This window comes from Elephantulus edwardii, unplaced genomic scaffold, assembly GCF_000299155.1.
Source record: "Elephantulus edwardii isolate Elephantulus edwardi_28Jun2011 unplaced genomic scaffold, EleEdw1.0 scaffold00146, whole genome shotgun sequence".
Lineage (NCBI taxonomy): Eukaryota > Metazoa > Chordata > Mammalia > Macroscelidea > Macroscelididae > Elephantulus > Elephantulus edwardii.
Window position 1 is genome coordinate 696,194 of NW_006399896.1, and position 14,964 is coordinate 711,157.

The following is a 14,964-nucleotide window of genomic DNA, read 5'->3' on the forward strand; positions in this document are numbered from 1 at the left end:
ATGCTAGAGCTGTTTTGATGGTATCTAAAAACAAGTAACAGTCAAAGAACTGATTCAGGCCATAGTTTCTAAATGATGCTCAAATTACTCATTGGAATAGTGGTAGACTTCTCAATAAAGATTATCTCTGTGTGAACCTAGAAATAGATTTTAGCATCATTAAAAAGCAAAGGGATTGTAATGTGCCTTCTGATGTGATGTACTAGGGACTTATAAGGTACCACCCATGAAGTTTCATTCTACTTTTATTATAAAGGACCTATGGGAAATAAAGAAATAAGTTACATAACAACTTGAGGAGGCAACTATCCATTTCCAGAATGTGAAAAACCCACAGGAAAATCGACTGAGTTTCTTTAGCAATAACACTGGGAATAAAGATAAGGAGAAGAAAGAAAATGCAGGGATAAGGACTAATTTGCAATAAAAGAGACTTCAAGACAATCAGAAATCATGGAATTAAATACCATGAGTGAACCCAATTTAGATTCAAACAAACCAACAGTGAAAAGATGTTTTGAAGACAGGGAAAATTAAATAAGGATTAAATATAAAGTTAAGCAATTTTAAGTTTCGTGGGGTGTGATCAGGGACATGATCCCATAATCAAGAAAGCCTATGGTTTTAATTGTACAATTTCACCTGGGTTTTTACCCATTTCTGACAAGGTAACACCCAGGTGAAACTGTGCACTACAGATGAAAACAACATGAAATTGTCAACTCCAAGTCACTAAGCAAGCACAATTAAGCCTTTGCAAGCCTCCTTTCTGTAAACTGGTACATACCCTACTTGCCAGTTAAGCCAGCCCTGACTGTGGGGATAGCATTGTCACATGCCATGGTTGATCTTGACCATGAGATGAGAAGCATGAAGATGATTAATTCACTTGCTGAGGATGGGAAAGTGGCAGCTTGGACAGTCCCTGAAGATTCAATGACCACGAGATGCTGACTCCATGGTTATATAAATGTTGTTGTTGCTGTTATATGCCATGAAGTTACCTGCGACTTATAGCTACCCTCTGTACGACAGCCCTAAATCCTGCTCTATCTCTTGCCAATCTTATTGTCTCCAACACACCTATTCCCATTACTCCAGTGACTGAATCATTCCATCTCATTGAGAGTCTTCCTAACACACCTATTCCCATTACTCCAGTGACTGAATCATTCCATCTCATTGAGAGTCTTCCTCTCCTGCACTATCCCTCCACTCTCCCAAGCATGACGTCCCTCTCCAAGGCCTGATCCTGCCTTGTAACATGTCCAAAGTATGTCAGATGGAGCTTCAGAATCCTTGCCTCCAAGGAGCAGCCTGGCTTCACCCTCTCTAGAACGAATCTTCTCTAGCACCAAAGCTCAAAGGCATCAACTCTCCTTTTATCATCCCTAATTATTGTCCAGCTCTCTGATGCATAGCAAGTAATTGCAAAGACCATGGTCTGTATCGGGTATAGCATAGTCTCCAGACTGACATCTTTGTTTTTCAGTACTTTTGAGAGGTCTCTGACAGGAGACTTTCCCAATGCAATTTGTCTTTTAATTTCCTGGCTGCTGGTACCAAGAGTGGTGATTGTAGAGCCAAGCAAACTGAAGTTATCAGCAATCTCTATCTCTTCACTATCTATCATGATGCTGCCAATTGGTCCAGTAGTGAGAATCTTTGTCTTCTTGACATTGAGCTTCAGTCCATATTGAAGGCTGCAGTCCTTGACCTTCTGCAGCAAGCGCTTCAGGTCCTCCTCAGTTTCAGCAAGGAGGGTTGTGGCATCTGCATAATGCAGAATGTTGATAAGTCTACCTCCAACCCTGATGCCACACTTCTTTTCATAGAGCCCTGTTCCCAAATACTCTGTTCCACATATAGATTGAAAAGAGATGCAAATAGGACACATCCTTGATGCACACCCTTCCCAGTTTTGAACCATGCAGTGTTTCCCTGCTCTGTTCTGACTGCTGCCTTCTGGTCCAAGTATGGATTTCGCATAAGCACAATCAAGTGTTCTGGCATTCCTATTCCGCTCAGAGTCAGCCACAGTTCATTGTGATTCACACAGTCAAATGCTTTTGCATAATCAATGAAACACAGACAAGTATTCCTCTGGTACTCTCTGCTTTTAGCCAAGATCCATCTGACATTAGTTAAAATATCCCTAGTGCCCCGGCCTCTTCTAAATCCGGCCTACACTTCAGGCAGTTCTCTGCTGATGGACTGTTCCAGTTGTTTTTAGATAATCTTCAGCAGAATCTTGCTTGCATGTGGTATCAATGATACTGTTCGATAATTTCCACTCTGTCGGGTCACCCTTCTTTGGAACAGGAACAAATATAGATCGCTTCCAGTCAGTTGGCCAGGTGATTGTCCTCCAGATTTCTTGACACAACTTGGTGAGCACATCCAGGGCAATGTCTATTTGTTGAAATATGACAATCGGTATGCCATCAGTTCCTGGGGCCTTGTTTTTTTGCCAATTCTTTCAGAGCAGCTTGAACTTCTTCCTTCATCACCACAGGCTCTTGCTCATACGTTGTTTCATGAAATTCTTCTGTGTCCACAAATTCGTTTTGGTACAATGACTCTGTATACTCTTTCCATCTTTTTTTAATGTTTCCTGGATCATTTAAACATTCTGCCCAAAGCATCGGTAAGTATTGCAACTTGAGATTTGAATTTGTTCTTCAGTTCCTCCAGCTTAAGAAATGCTTAGCAAGTTGGCCCTTTTGATTTTCTGACTCCAGCTCCTTGCACATTTCCTTGTAATACTTTACTTTGTCTTCCCACACTGTTCTGGAATCTTCTGTTAACTCCTCAATATCTTGATTTCTTCTCTTTGCTTTGGCTTCTTGGTGCTCTAGCACAATATTTAGCATTTTTTTCTGACATCCATTTTGGTCTTTTCTTCCTCCTCTGTCTTTGTAATAACCTTTTCCATTCTTCCACAGTACATCCAGTCTTCAGTCATTCATATCCAAGGCCCCAAACCTGTTCCTGACATGTTTTTGAAATTCAGGTGGGATAGACTCAAGGTCAAATTTTGGTTCCTATGGACTTGGTTTAATTTTCCTCAGCTTCAGCTTGAACTTGTGTATGAGTAGTTGGTGGTCTGTTCCACAATTAGCACCTGGCCTAGTTTTCATAGCTGATATTGAGTTTCTCCAGCGGTTCTTTCCACAGATGAAATCGATCTGATTCTTATGCATACCACATCAGGTGAAATCCATATGTATATATGTAAATGTATCTATGTATATTTTTATGTATATGTATGTTGTTGTTGTTGTCTAATGACGTCGAGTCGTAGACGACTCATAGCGACCCTATGAACGAACAGCCTGAGCACTGTTCGTACATAGAGTTTCCGGAGGCAAGCCATTTTGGAAGTGGATGCCGCTCCTGCTTCCAGGCATGTATATGTATATATATGTATAAATATGATGTTGTGTGCCTTTGAGTCATAACTTACCCACAGTTGACCCTCCTGTAGGTTTTTAGAGAAGAGATTGTCCAACCTCTCCTGCAGAGCAGCTGGTGGACTTGAACCGTGTGCCTTTGGGGTTATTGCAAAGCTTCTTGCTAAGACGTCACCAAAATTCCCATCTAAGCCACCAGAGCTATGCATTTGGCATATATCATCATATATGTATGTGTGTGTGTGTGTGTGTGTGTGTGTGTTATGTGACATAAAATATATATGTAGAAATTACTCTTGTCATACATATACATATATTCATGGATGTGGGCCCCTTTGCCATCCCACCACTGTTCAGCTTGAGAGTCTATCTATGGATCCACTTATAGATTATTGTTATTACAATGATTGCAGGATTGAGTTACTTTTGCTTTTCTCAGTGTCTTATTTTGCTTTAATTGCTTTGTGTTGCCTCTCCTTTAGTGTTCATTGCTTTTTTTCTTTACTCAAGTTCATATATATACTTACCCTCTATTTAGTGCTATGTCCTCTCTTCTCCTCCCCACTCTGCCCTCAGTAACCTTTAAAGACTACTCCTTTCTGTATATAAGCCTTTTCTTGACTTTTTACAGTAATGGTCTCATACAAGATTTGTCCTTTGTGATTGACTAATTTCAGTCAGCATAAATATACTCTAGGTTCATCTATGTTTTTGAGGCATTTCACAAATCTACAGTTATCTTTAACATCATATGTTATTTTATTAGGTATATATACCACAGTTTATACATTTATATGTTGGTTGGCACTTAGATTATTTCCATAGTTTTGCTATTGTGAATAATGCTGAGATAAACAAGCTGTTGTTGTGTATCCTAGAGTTGGAACTGACTCATAGCTGATCCTCCGGTGGGATTTCAAAGGCAGTTAATTGCATGGGAGATTGCCTACCCTTCTGCCATGGAGCAGCTGGTGGCCTCTAACATATGTGGGCATACATTTATATCTCTATCTGTATCTAATCTCTATCTATCATCTATCTATCTATCTATCTATCTATCTATCTATCTATCTATCTATCTATCTATCATCTGTCATGACTTTTATTTCTATAGGATTTATACCTAATAATGGAATTGCTGGATCATCTAGTACTTCTATTTCTAATTTTTTTAAAACAATGTCATACTATTTTCCATAATGAGCTTAAACATGTGGTGATTATGAGGATGGCACAAGACTTGATAATGTTTTATTCTGTGGTCGCTATGAGTCTGAATTGACTCAGTGGCATCTAACACTAACAATTAGAAGCTGAAATAAACAAAAAGGACTTCCCCTTGGAGTCACACTCTGAATTTCAATTTCTAGTCTCTTTGTCTGTGAGGAAATAAATTTTTGGTCTTTAGAGTCACCCTCTTGTGGGACTTGTGTTATCACCTCACTAAGTAACTAACATGTGAGCTATTTCTCTCTGTTGGGAATGTATGTTGTTTCCAGTTTTGTTATCACAAAATGTTTTTATACTTAAGTCTTGACATGCTTGCATTTTATGATACAGATTCTAGGAATGTGGTTGCCAGGTGAAACATAGTTCTGATGTTAACTACTCAGAGTTAGCCAGATATCACAGGTTAAGGGCCCAGCCCTCCACCAGACTGCCTTAACTTCATATACCAGCTCAGAAAACCACCCACAAGTTCCAGAGTTCCACAACATCTACCTTTCTGGCCAACTGGTCAGTTAGCTAGTTTGCTATAATCAATAACAGAACTCAATCAAGTACTATAATTTATAATTGCAGCTTTATTATGACATAAAAGACACAAAGATGAGAAGTTGGAAGGAGGGTTAGGAGGGTCCCAAACACAAAGCTTGCATGTTCTCTCCCTGTGGAATCAGTATTTGTCACCCTACCTGCTGAATGAACTGCCATAGAACAAATATCTTGGAGAAAGTGCAACCAGAGTGATCCTTAGAAGTAAGGATGGTGAAATTTTAACTCACACGCCTTGCACAGGTTGTTGGGAGGGGCAAGTCCTTGGAAAAGATAATATGCTTGGAAAGACTCAGTGAAAGAGAGGAAGATCCTCAGTAAGATGTATTAAACAGTGATTACAACAATTCTCTCAAGTATATGAGAGATTATGAAGATGGCACAGGAGAGGGCAGGTTTCATATTTGTTGTTTATAAGGTCACTATTAAGGTACTTGATTCAATGGCACATAAGACGACACACTTTGATGTATTGTAAATCAAGGAATTTCACCCAAACTTCCATATCCAGAGGTATTATTTGGAGTTTATTACCAAAGGTAGGATTGAATGGCTCAGGGACCACATGATTGAACTGCACCTTTAGCTCACCCCCACTTTCCTTGGAGGTCAGGCTGTTATTTAATGTCTTGTATGTTTCTGAGATGTGGCCAGACTCCACTACAATTTACTTAATTAGCTTAAACCATCAGGTATGGTCAAGAACTCTCCATGAAGAAAGAGACATTTTAATCACTCAAGAAATCCCTGGGGCTTAGTAATTGCTTTCCAGGAACAAGAGACTAAAGCCACATTCTTTGGGTGAAGTTAATTCCTCCCACCACACTGGACAGAGTATGTGTGGTTTTAACCTTAGTAGATATTGAAAACGAAGCTCTTAGAGCTCTGAGAGATTTTGTGCTGTACAGCTCACGAGCCCTAAAACTCAAGGGAGAAACACAATATTATTCATTTAAAAATTGCTGCAATTTAGTGTCTGGACTTTGAAAAGGATCTGAGATTTAAGTTTCATTACCGTCATGATAAATCTACATTTGTCTAGAAGCAAAGCTCTTGAGGTAGAAGTCTCTGGCTAGGCTGTCAACTTTAATACCAGACATTTTCTGCACGTTCTAGCAGGAATTCTGGGAGTAACCAGAAGGCTCCAGGCTGCGAGCCTTGTGCTGAGATCTGAGGGAGGCTGAGACTTCTAGGAGGAGTCGAGAAGGTCACATTGGAGAAGAAATGGGAATGGATCTGAGAGCAAATAGGCTTTGAGCTGCACAAGGATTTGTTGAGAGGTGGGGTGGTCTTAGCATGGTGTGCAAACATAGTAGGTGCTCAGGATTGTAAATGTGGGTAGGGTGTGTGTGTGTGTGTGTGTGTGTGTGTGTGTGTGTGTAGTACCATTGGGCCAGAATCGACCAATAGCTGATGATCCCTCCAATGAGTTTTCAAAGGCAGTTCATTGCATGGGAGATTGCTCATATTTCTCTCACAGAACAGCTGGTGGACTTGAACCACGCATCTTTGGGATTGCAGCTCAGCTTCTTGCCACCGATATGAATAGAAGTAGATGGGGGCAGAAGGTACAAGCTATGTAAAAGTGCCAAGACACAATTAACAGACTGCAAGAAGTGCTTGGAGTGAAGAGGTACACAGAGTGATAGGAGGTAGTATGGCAATGTCCTCAGTAAATTCTGGAAAACTCACAGGTCAGGCTCAGGAGCTTAGACTTTACCAAGTATTCCATAAATTACCAGAGATGGACTTCTGCAGAAGCAACAGAGTAATGTATATGAATGGCCTGAGTGGTTAGCATGGCTAGCCCCCAGCTAGGGAGGCCATGAGGATCTGTTACACAGCCATGGCCAGAACCATGGGAGCAGCCTGGAGTGAGGTGGGAGGGACCAGATGTATCAGGCAGAAGAGGAAGGATGTCAAAGAGCAAAGATACTGACATATTTGCCATTCTCCAATGTTTCCAGGGTGAATGGCTTGGCAGCCCATTCATAGGGGTAGGGAGGAAAATGTGCAACAATGAAGAAATGAAAATCCAACTTTTCTGTAAACTATTATTAAAATCACAATTTAGGAGAAAAGAGGTAAGAGAAAGGTAGCCATGCCAGGGAGAGAGCCCAGGCAGGGTGGCCTAGTGGTAGAATGGTCCTTCTCTGAGTGTGGGACCCTCAGAAAGCTTGTTTCGGATGTGCCAGGTCTAAGGGGGTCTGTGAGATGTCCATGGGGAGGTGAGTCAGATAGATGAGATGCATAGATCTTGGTTATAAGAGAGACAAGCAGAGGCACTTCCAGAGCCATGGGGAGAGCAGGCAGATACCCGATGACCTTGGATTGAGAAATGAGCTCCATCTTTATACTGTGAAAGAGAGAAGAGGCAGGATAAATTTAAGACTATAGATCAACACCAAACTCCTAACAACTTAGAGTATTGAACAACTTGTACGTGGTATTGTTTTGTTTAAAAGATCAAATCTTTATTTGCTTGTTGGGACTCACGGAAGTGATTTCTGAAATGTCTTTACCAACCACCCCAGTAGGGCCAGGGAAAGGGGAAAAGGCTGAAGAGCAGCAGGTGAGAAAACCCAGCATCAGAAATAATCCAAATATGAGCAAAAATGCTTCAGGAAGTTCCACATATGATTAGAGAGTTCCTCAAACATCCCGTCCTACTTGCCATCATCCTGACTCAAAAACAGTTCCCATGTGCCGACCTACCCATGGTGCCTGGAAGTCCTTCCAGCTTGAACAGGGTCTGGGTTCAAGGAGCTACTTCCAGAAGTCTCCTGTGGGAAAGGTGTGTCTCAAGGTATGGCATGGTAATGCACCTTCCTCCCAGCCCTCAGAGGCTGCGCACCAACAGCTGGGCAACCCCACCCCAGGCAGGTTAAAATGGGGTGAGAATAGGGCTAGATGAAAAATGCACAGAAGTCTAGGAGGATTGCTGTCCTATTTTGTTCCAACAGTGGCATCAACTTTTAAATTGTCTACCTTCCAGGGCAAGTCCCAAAGACAGATGGGAATCAAAGGCCTGAAGGACATTTCAATTATGGTGGGTTAGCAAGGGAAGGGGGTTGGTTGGTCGCTCTCACCAGCTGGCCTGGGGATGGTTGGATTGCAGAAAGTGATTAAGATTCATCTAGCACTTATCAATGTGCCAGACCCTATGCTGTGGTCCCTACTTCCATTATCTCTTTTCGTCCCCCTGGGAGCACTGTGGGTATATATCTTGGAATTGTTTTCATTTTACTGAAGAAGAAATTGAAGCTGAAAGGAGTTCTGTTGTGTGAGAGTCACAAAGTGATGGTTGAAAGCCACCCCTACTCCTAAGCTTAAGCCATTGTGAGACCCTCCCCGTCCTGTGTCGTCCACCTCCTGGCACACCTGATCTCCGGGCTCAGAGCATAGCAGATGGAGGCTGGTGGGAAGCCATTGAAGCAAGAACTCATGGTGGACGTGTAGGCACCCGTGGAGGGAAAGATGAGCCAGTCACCCACGTCCAGCTCAGGCAGCTGCACCTCCTCCATGGAGATTTTGTCATAGGAATCACATGTGGGGCCATAGAGGGTGCAGGAGAAGAGGGGTGCCTCTGAGCTGAGCTCCTGCAGTGATACAGGGGGTGGGGAAGAAGGCAGTGGGAGTCAGACAAGAGAGATGAATATCTGGAAGAACCTGTATCCAGGGTTCAGTTCATTCACTGCCACACTGCCAAATGGAGGAGACCCCACGCACCTGGGAGTGATGGTTCAGATGGTCATGTTGGGGGTCATGTATGAGCTACATGAAGGCTTCCTTACCTTCACGACGATGGGAATTTTGGGGAGACGTTCTCTGATAAACATGCGGAAGGAGCCATAGAGGCCTTCATTGAGATAGTACACCAGCTTCCTATTGCCTCCTGGGAGCAAGGATAAGGGAAGAATAGAGGAGTGTACAGTCATTACTCTAACCCCAGCCCTCAGACGCCCCTAGCTATGGCCCAAGATCATCTGAGAAGCACCCCTTACACATTTACCAGCCCCATTTGGTCCACCTACCAGGCTCCTGCACAGCCTTCTTGGCAATGATATTGACAGCAGATGTGAAGACAGATGCTGCATAGAAGCGGCCAGGCTCAGCAATGATCCTGACATCACTCTCTTTAGTGAAGTCTTTGGCCAGGGCAGCATTGATCACTCGTGAGAACTGCAGTGGATATGAGTGGAAAGCAGGAAGAGATAAAATATGTCTAACACTGAAGGGCCAGGCCCAGTGCTGTGGTCCCTACTACCTATATCATCCGACCTTCCATCACCATAGGACCATTATGATGTAAGATTTAGAATTATTCCCATTTTACTGAAGAAGCAGCTGAGGTTGAAAGACAAGAGCTTCAGTATGAATTACACCTCAAAATAAAGAAGGCAAAAATCCCACAATTGGACTGATAGACAGCACCATTGCTAAATGAATAAAACATTGAAATGGTCAAGTATTTAATTTTACTTAGATCCATAATCCAAGACTATGGAAGCAGTAGTTAAGAAATCAAAGGATGTGTTGAATTGGGAAAATCTGCAGCAAAATACCACTTTTAAAAAAATTCAGTGTTGTTGTTCTTTTTCTCTACTAGTTTATTTACAAAATTCGAATATCGTTTTAGAGAACAGTGTCTTTCAATTTTCCTCATATCCCCATCAAATTGTACAACCTCATGAGTAATCCCTCCCTCCCCCTGCACATCCTCATCCCTCTGCTTTCAACCTCTCCTACCCTTCTTGGATCCTTATACCAGTTCTACAATAATGATTTTATACAATATTTATCCTTGTGGGACTGAGTTAGTTAACTCAGCATAATGCTCTCTAGTCACTTCCAAGTTAGGTAATTATTTACAAAATTCATTCCTCCTGAGTGCTGCATGGTATTCCATTGTGTGAATGTACCACAATTTCTCAATCCATTTGTTTGTGGTTGGACCTCTGGGCCATTTTCATGTTCTTGCAATGATGAATAATGCTGCTATGAACATCGGTGTGCAGATCTCAGTTTGTGCCTCAGTTCTCATCTTCTCAGGGTATATTCCAAGCTGGGTTATATGGAATTTCTATGTTCAGCTTTTTGAGGAAGCGCCAAACTGCCTTCCAGAATGGTTGCACCCTCTTAGAATCCCACCAACAATGTTTAAGAATTCCTATCTTCCCACATCCTCTCCAACATTGATTACTTGCTGCCCTGTTAAACTTAGCCACTGTTACTGGAGTGAGATGGTATCTCATTGTGTTTTTGATTTGCATCTCTCTTCTTGCCAGTGATTTGGAGCATTTCTTCATGTGTCTGTTTGCCATTTGAATATCTTCCCCTGTGAAAATTCTTTGCACGTCTTTTGCCCATTTTGTAATTGGGTTATCAGTCTTTTATTTATTTTTTTTTTTCGTGGAGGCCCAGGAATATTCTGTAAACTTTTGTTATAAGACTTTTATCTGAGATGGTATTACCAAATGTTTGTTTCCAGGCTGTAGGTTTTCTTTTCACCCTGTTGGAAAAAGTTTTTGATGTACACATGGATTTAATCTTTAGAATGTCCCATCTATTTTATCCTCTTCAAATTGTGCCTTTCTAGTTGTATTTGTCAGTCTCTTTATACCTTGTACAAGCATTTCTAAGTTTGATCCCAATTTGTCTCTTATGAACACAATGGTTTTGGGCTTTACTCCCAGGAAAAGACCACTTTAAAGTGCTAAAAATGTCACTTTGAGGACGAAGCAAAGTATACTATTTCCAATTACCTTGTATCCTTGTGAAAGCTGGACAATGAATAAAGATGACCAGAGAATTGATGCCTTTGAATTATGATGTGGTAAATAAAATTGACTTGGAAGCACAGTTAGAATGCTCCTTAGGAGTGAGGGTGTGAAGGCTTTGTTTTATGTACTTTGGATAAGTTATCAGAAGGGACCAACCTCTGGAGAAAGATATCTTGCTTGATAATGTAAGTCAATTTACAACGGAAGACCCACAACCAGATGGGTTGGCACAATGACTGCAACAATGGGTTGAAATACAGCAATGGTTGTGAGGATGGTATAGGATCGGGCAGTGTTCTATCATACAGAGGTCTCTGAGCTGGAACTGACTTAATAGCATCTATTAACAACAAGAAGAAGATGACAATAAAGTCTCTATAGTGAAGAGAAAGCACATTGACAGCTATAACATAATTGATGGAATTAACAAGATTTCAACAGAGAAACATATACACACATGATCACAGAGAGAAATGCAGTCACATGGACTTTGGAGCAGCTGCAGTTAACACCTTGCCATTTCTTCTCAGCCCATCTGAGCTCATCTGTCCCATGGTAGATAGTTTGCAGCCTCAAAGGTCTACATCCTTCAACTTCTCCCCCTGTGGAAGTTCTTAACCACCACAAGGAATGTGCTTGACTTCTAGCTCCTCAACCACAAAAGGAAGGAGTCAGTGGTGAAGATCCTAGCTCCCCGTTCTCCAATGAGACAATTCAGAGGTGTATTTTATGTGGTTCCTCAGCAGGTCAGTCTCCCATGGTACAGTTGTTCATGATGGTAATAAGTATTTCATATGGACTTTTCTCCTTTTCCTATTTCATCTTCCTGATGTCCACATTCATAATTTAAGGGACCAACTTCAAAATCATGTGTGGAAAGTTGGAGGATTGGTGAAAGAGAGGAAGACCCTCAACCAGAGGGATTGACACAGTGACAATAGCAATGGACTCACAGGATAGGACAGCCTTCAGATGTTGTTCATAAGGTCACTATGAGTCATACTTATAGCACCTAACAACAGTACAACTGCCAAATAATCTACTGACACAAGTGTCTCAGAGTCTGCTTTAGAGGGGAATGAAATCAAGGCATGTCTCTGTACACACAATCCTCTCCTGCATGGACAGAGGCACACTCTGAAAGGGATGCATGCATAGGGACAAAAGTCTGTGTACACACACACACACACACACACACACACACACATTCTGATCTCCCTGAACACAGGGACCATCGCACATCGCTGGCTCACCTCTTCAAATGTGGGCTCCACGCCCTCCACTCCAGGGAAGCCCCCCCCAATATCCAGGAGGTCCATGTTGTGCCCAGTCCTGCGGCCCATCTCAAACACACATCGGGAGTCAGCGATGGCCTCTGTGTAGCTCTCAGGCATGTGGCATTCGGAGCCCACATGGAAGCTGAGTCCAATCAGTGTCATGTGAAACAGAGAGAATGCATGAGTTATGTGCATTCAGAAGAGTGGAACCACACAGACATGGGCAACTGCAAACAGACACAGGGAGAGGTGCCATCACACGTAAAGCATGGTGGATCAGTGCCAATGCAGAACCAAACCACTGGACCCATAACTGACCATGCTGTGCTCACAGATACACAGATACTCAGATCAGACTGTGGGTGGAGATGTTTGCCTACAGCTCTGGGGTGCATGTTCCCACATACCACTGCAAATGACAACCTCTATACAAGTTCTGCACTGGCCTCTTCATGGGTATTTCTGATAAGACTCCCAAGTCTCAAGACCTCAGGGCAGGCAGGTCACAATCATATCTGACTCTGACGACTGGGACCCAAGAGCTCCTGTCTCCCAGATCTGGGCTTCATATGTCAACCTATGACTCTGACTGCCTATGACTTACCTGACGCCGACCACAGCCAGCCCCAGGTCTCTGGCAGATGTGAGAAGGTGCTCACAGACCTCCAGACTAGCCCCAAACTTGGTGCTAAAGGGAAAGCTGCTCCCCTTATCCTGGGTCTTCAGCCGGAGGACCAGCCTGCAGGAGGGGTGATGTGAAGGGGGAGGGGAAGAGTGCTCAGCCAAAGAAATCTCCTCTTTATCAACACATAACCAGACCAGTTCTACCCCAGTGTGATTTACAGCCTCTGAAAATCCACCTGAGGATCAGCGATGAGTTGATTCTGCCTCAATAGTATATAACAACAATAACCCAGACACGTTGGCCCCCAAATCTGGTGGGGTTTTAAAATTTCCTAAGTCTTCACATGCCCATTAAACCTCTGAACACCAGCCCATGTATAGGACACACATGTACATAGTTACCTCTTCCTCAAGTGTAACCAGAGATGTGAGTGTGAAGACAGAGATAGTATTTAAAAAGCACCAACTAGGAGCCAGGCAACACATGAATGTTGTGAATGAAGAAGCAGCATGCTAGAGACATTGAGAAACATGTCCAGTGCACAACAAGGTCATGATCTTGTGGGAAACTGGACTGGGCTTATCTCACTCCAAAAGCAATGTTCTCCCCAGACACCATCAGTTTCCAGACCTTAATAGCCCAACTGAGCCTTAACTGCCCCTTTTCACTTATCTCAGGCAAGCAGTTATTGTGTAGGTTCTGTGTTGCATAATCCACTCATGATACTGGCTTTGTCTCTGTCCCCCTCTTGAGGTTCTTGCCGGTCTCACCTGGCACTGGGATGATGCTGGGCCACCTTGACCAGCTCCTCCTCACTGTCAAAGGTCAGGAGTTGCACCCTGTGGCGGGCAGCATACTGGATATGGGAGATGGGCTTGCAGGGATGAGCATAGATGATGCGGGAGGGGGTCACCCCCAGGCCCAAAACCAGCTCCATCTCCATCTAGCATAGGAGAAAACTGGGCTTATGATTCACACCACTGCTCCCCCATTTTCAAACAGGATCTCTGCATGGGCCCATTGGGATTCCCCCTATCGAGTCTCTACAATGGGCCAGGCAATACTCCATGCATGTGCTTATGGCCCCCAGCTCAAAATGCATGCATACTCCCATACTCCTCCCCCCCCCCAACTCCCCTTCCTAGCCCAAACAGATTCCTTTTCCATTGGAAGGGAAAATAGGCCTATAAGGTGGATGCAGCCACTAAATTTAATCCTTTCTTCACTGACTAATTTCTAGAAAAGAGAGAAGGAAGGCTCAGGAAAATATTCTCATCTCCAGAGAAGCATCATTTCTACCATTTGGCTTCAGCTCCAAGCTCTCCCAACACCCCTAGATCATCATTCAGAATTTTCTATCCCCCAGCTTAAAAGCACAGGCTTGAGGTCAGACAATGCGGTCTCCTTGTATGTGAGCCTATGGCCAAGTGATCTACCCAAATCTTAGACTACTCCTCCATGAAATGAGGCCATCCATGTCAACCTCGCAGAGCTGCTGGGGAGCTCGAGGATACTGTGTATATGAACAATATACATGCTGGATCATAGATGTAGATGACATGTACTCAGCAAGACAAGGGATGCTTATTCATGACCCACTTGGATGGACTTCTTGCTTACAACTGGTCTCATCTGACCCACAGTGGGTGAATCCTTACCTGACTAGCACAATCGAAGCCAGTGCCCAGGGCAGCCAGGACACGCAGGACCCAAGGGTTGTTGTTACATTTCACCGCATAGAAGGGTGAGACCTGTGGCATGCTTTGAATGAAGGTCTGATGGCGGTGGACTAGTACTCCTAGGTCAGCTACCATGAAGGGGTCTCGGTGTTCCTGTGAGGCAAGGAGAGAGTTAGAAAGTGGTCTGCAATGGGTTATCTCCTTCAACCACACAATAACTCTATAAAGTACATATTATTATCACCCTATTGTAATGACTGGAAAGCAAAAGCTTGGGTAGACGAAGTCATTGGCTTTATGGGGTTGTTGTTGTTGTTGTTGTTATGTGCCGTCGAGTCACCTGCGACTCATAGCGACCCTATGTACAACAGCCCTAAACTCCGTTCTGTCCTGTGCCAATCGCACTGTCTC

General features: G+C 43.2%; 1 protein-coding gene across 1 annotated transcript in view; it reads right to left on the minus strand.

The window, feature by feature from the left end:
- The window catches only part of LOC102871407 (ornithine decarboxylase 2-like), a 97,578-nt gene that overhangs the window by 61,808 nt on the left and 20,806 nt on the right, over positions 1–14,964 (minus strand). Inside the window, exons 2-8 of the mRNA XM_006894594.1 lie at positions 14,533–14,706; positions 13,645–13,817; positions 12,854–12,988; positions 12,226–12,391; positions 9,224–9,371; positions 8,984–9,084; positions 8,571–8,788 (exon numbers count right to left, since the gene is read on the minus strand). Of these exons, the coding sequence (XP_006894656.1) occupies positions 8,571–8,788; positions 8,984–9,084; positions 9,224–9,371; positions 12,226–12,391; positions 12,854–12,988; positions 13,645–13,817; positions 14,533–14,706 (1,115 nt within the window). The remainder of the gene's footprint in view (positions 1–8,570; positions 8,789–8,983; positions 9,085–9,223; positions 9,372–12,225; positions 12,392–12,853; positions 12,989–13,644; positions 13,818–14,532; positions 14,707–14,964) is intronic.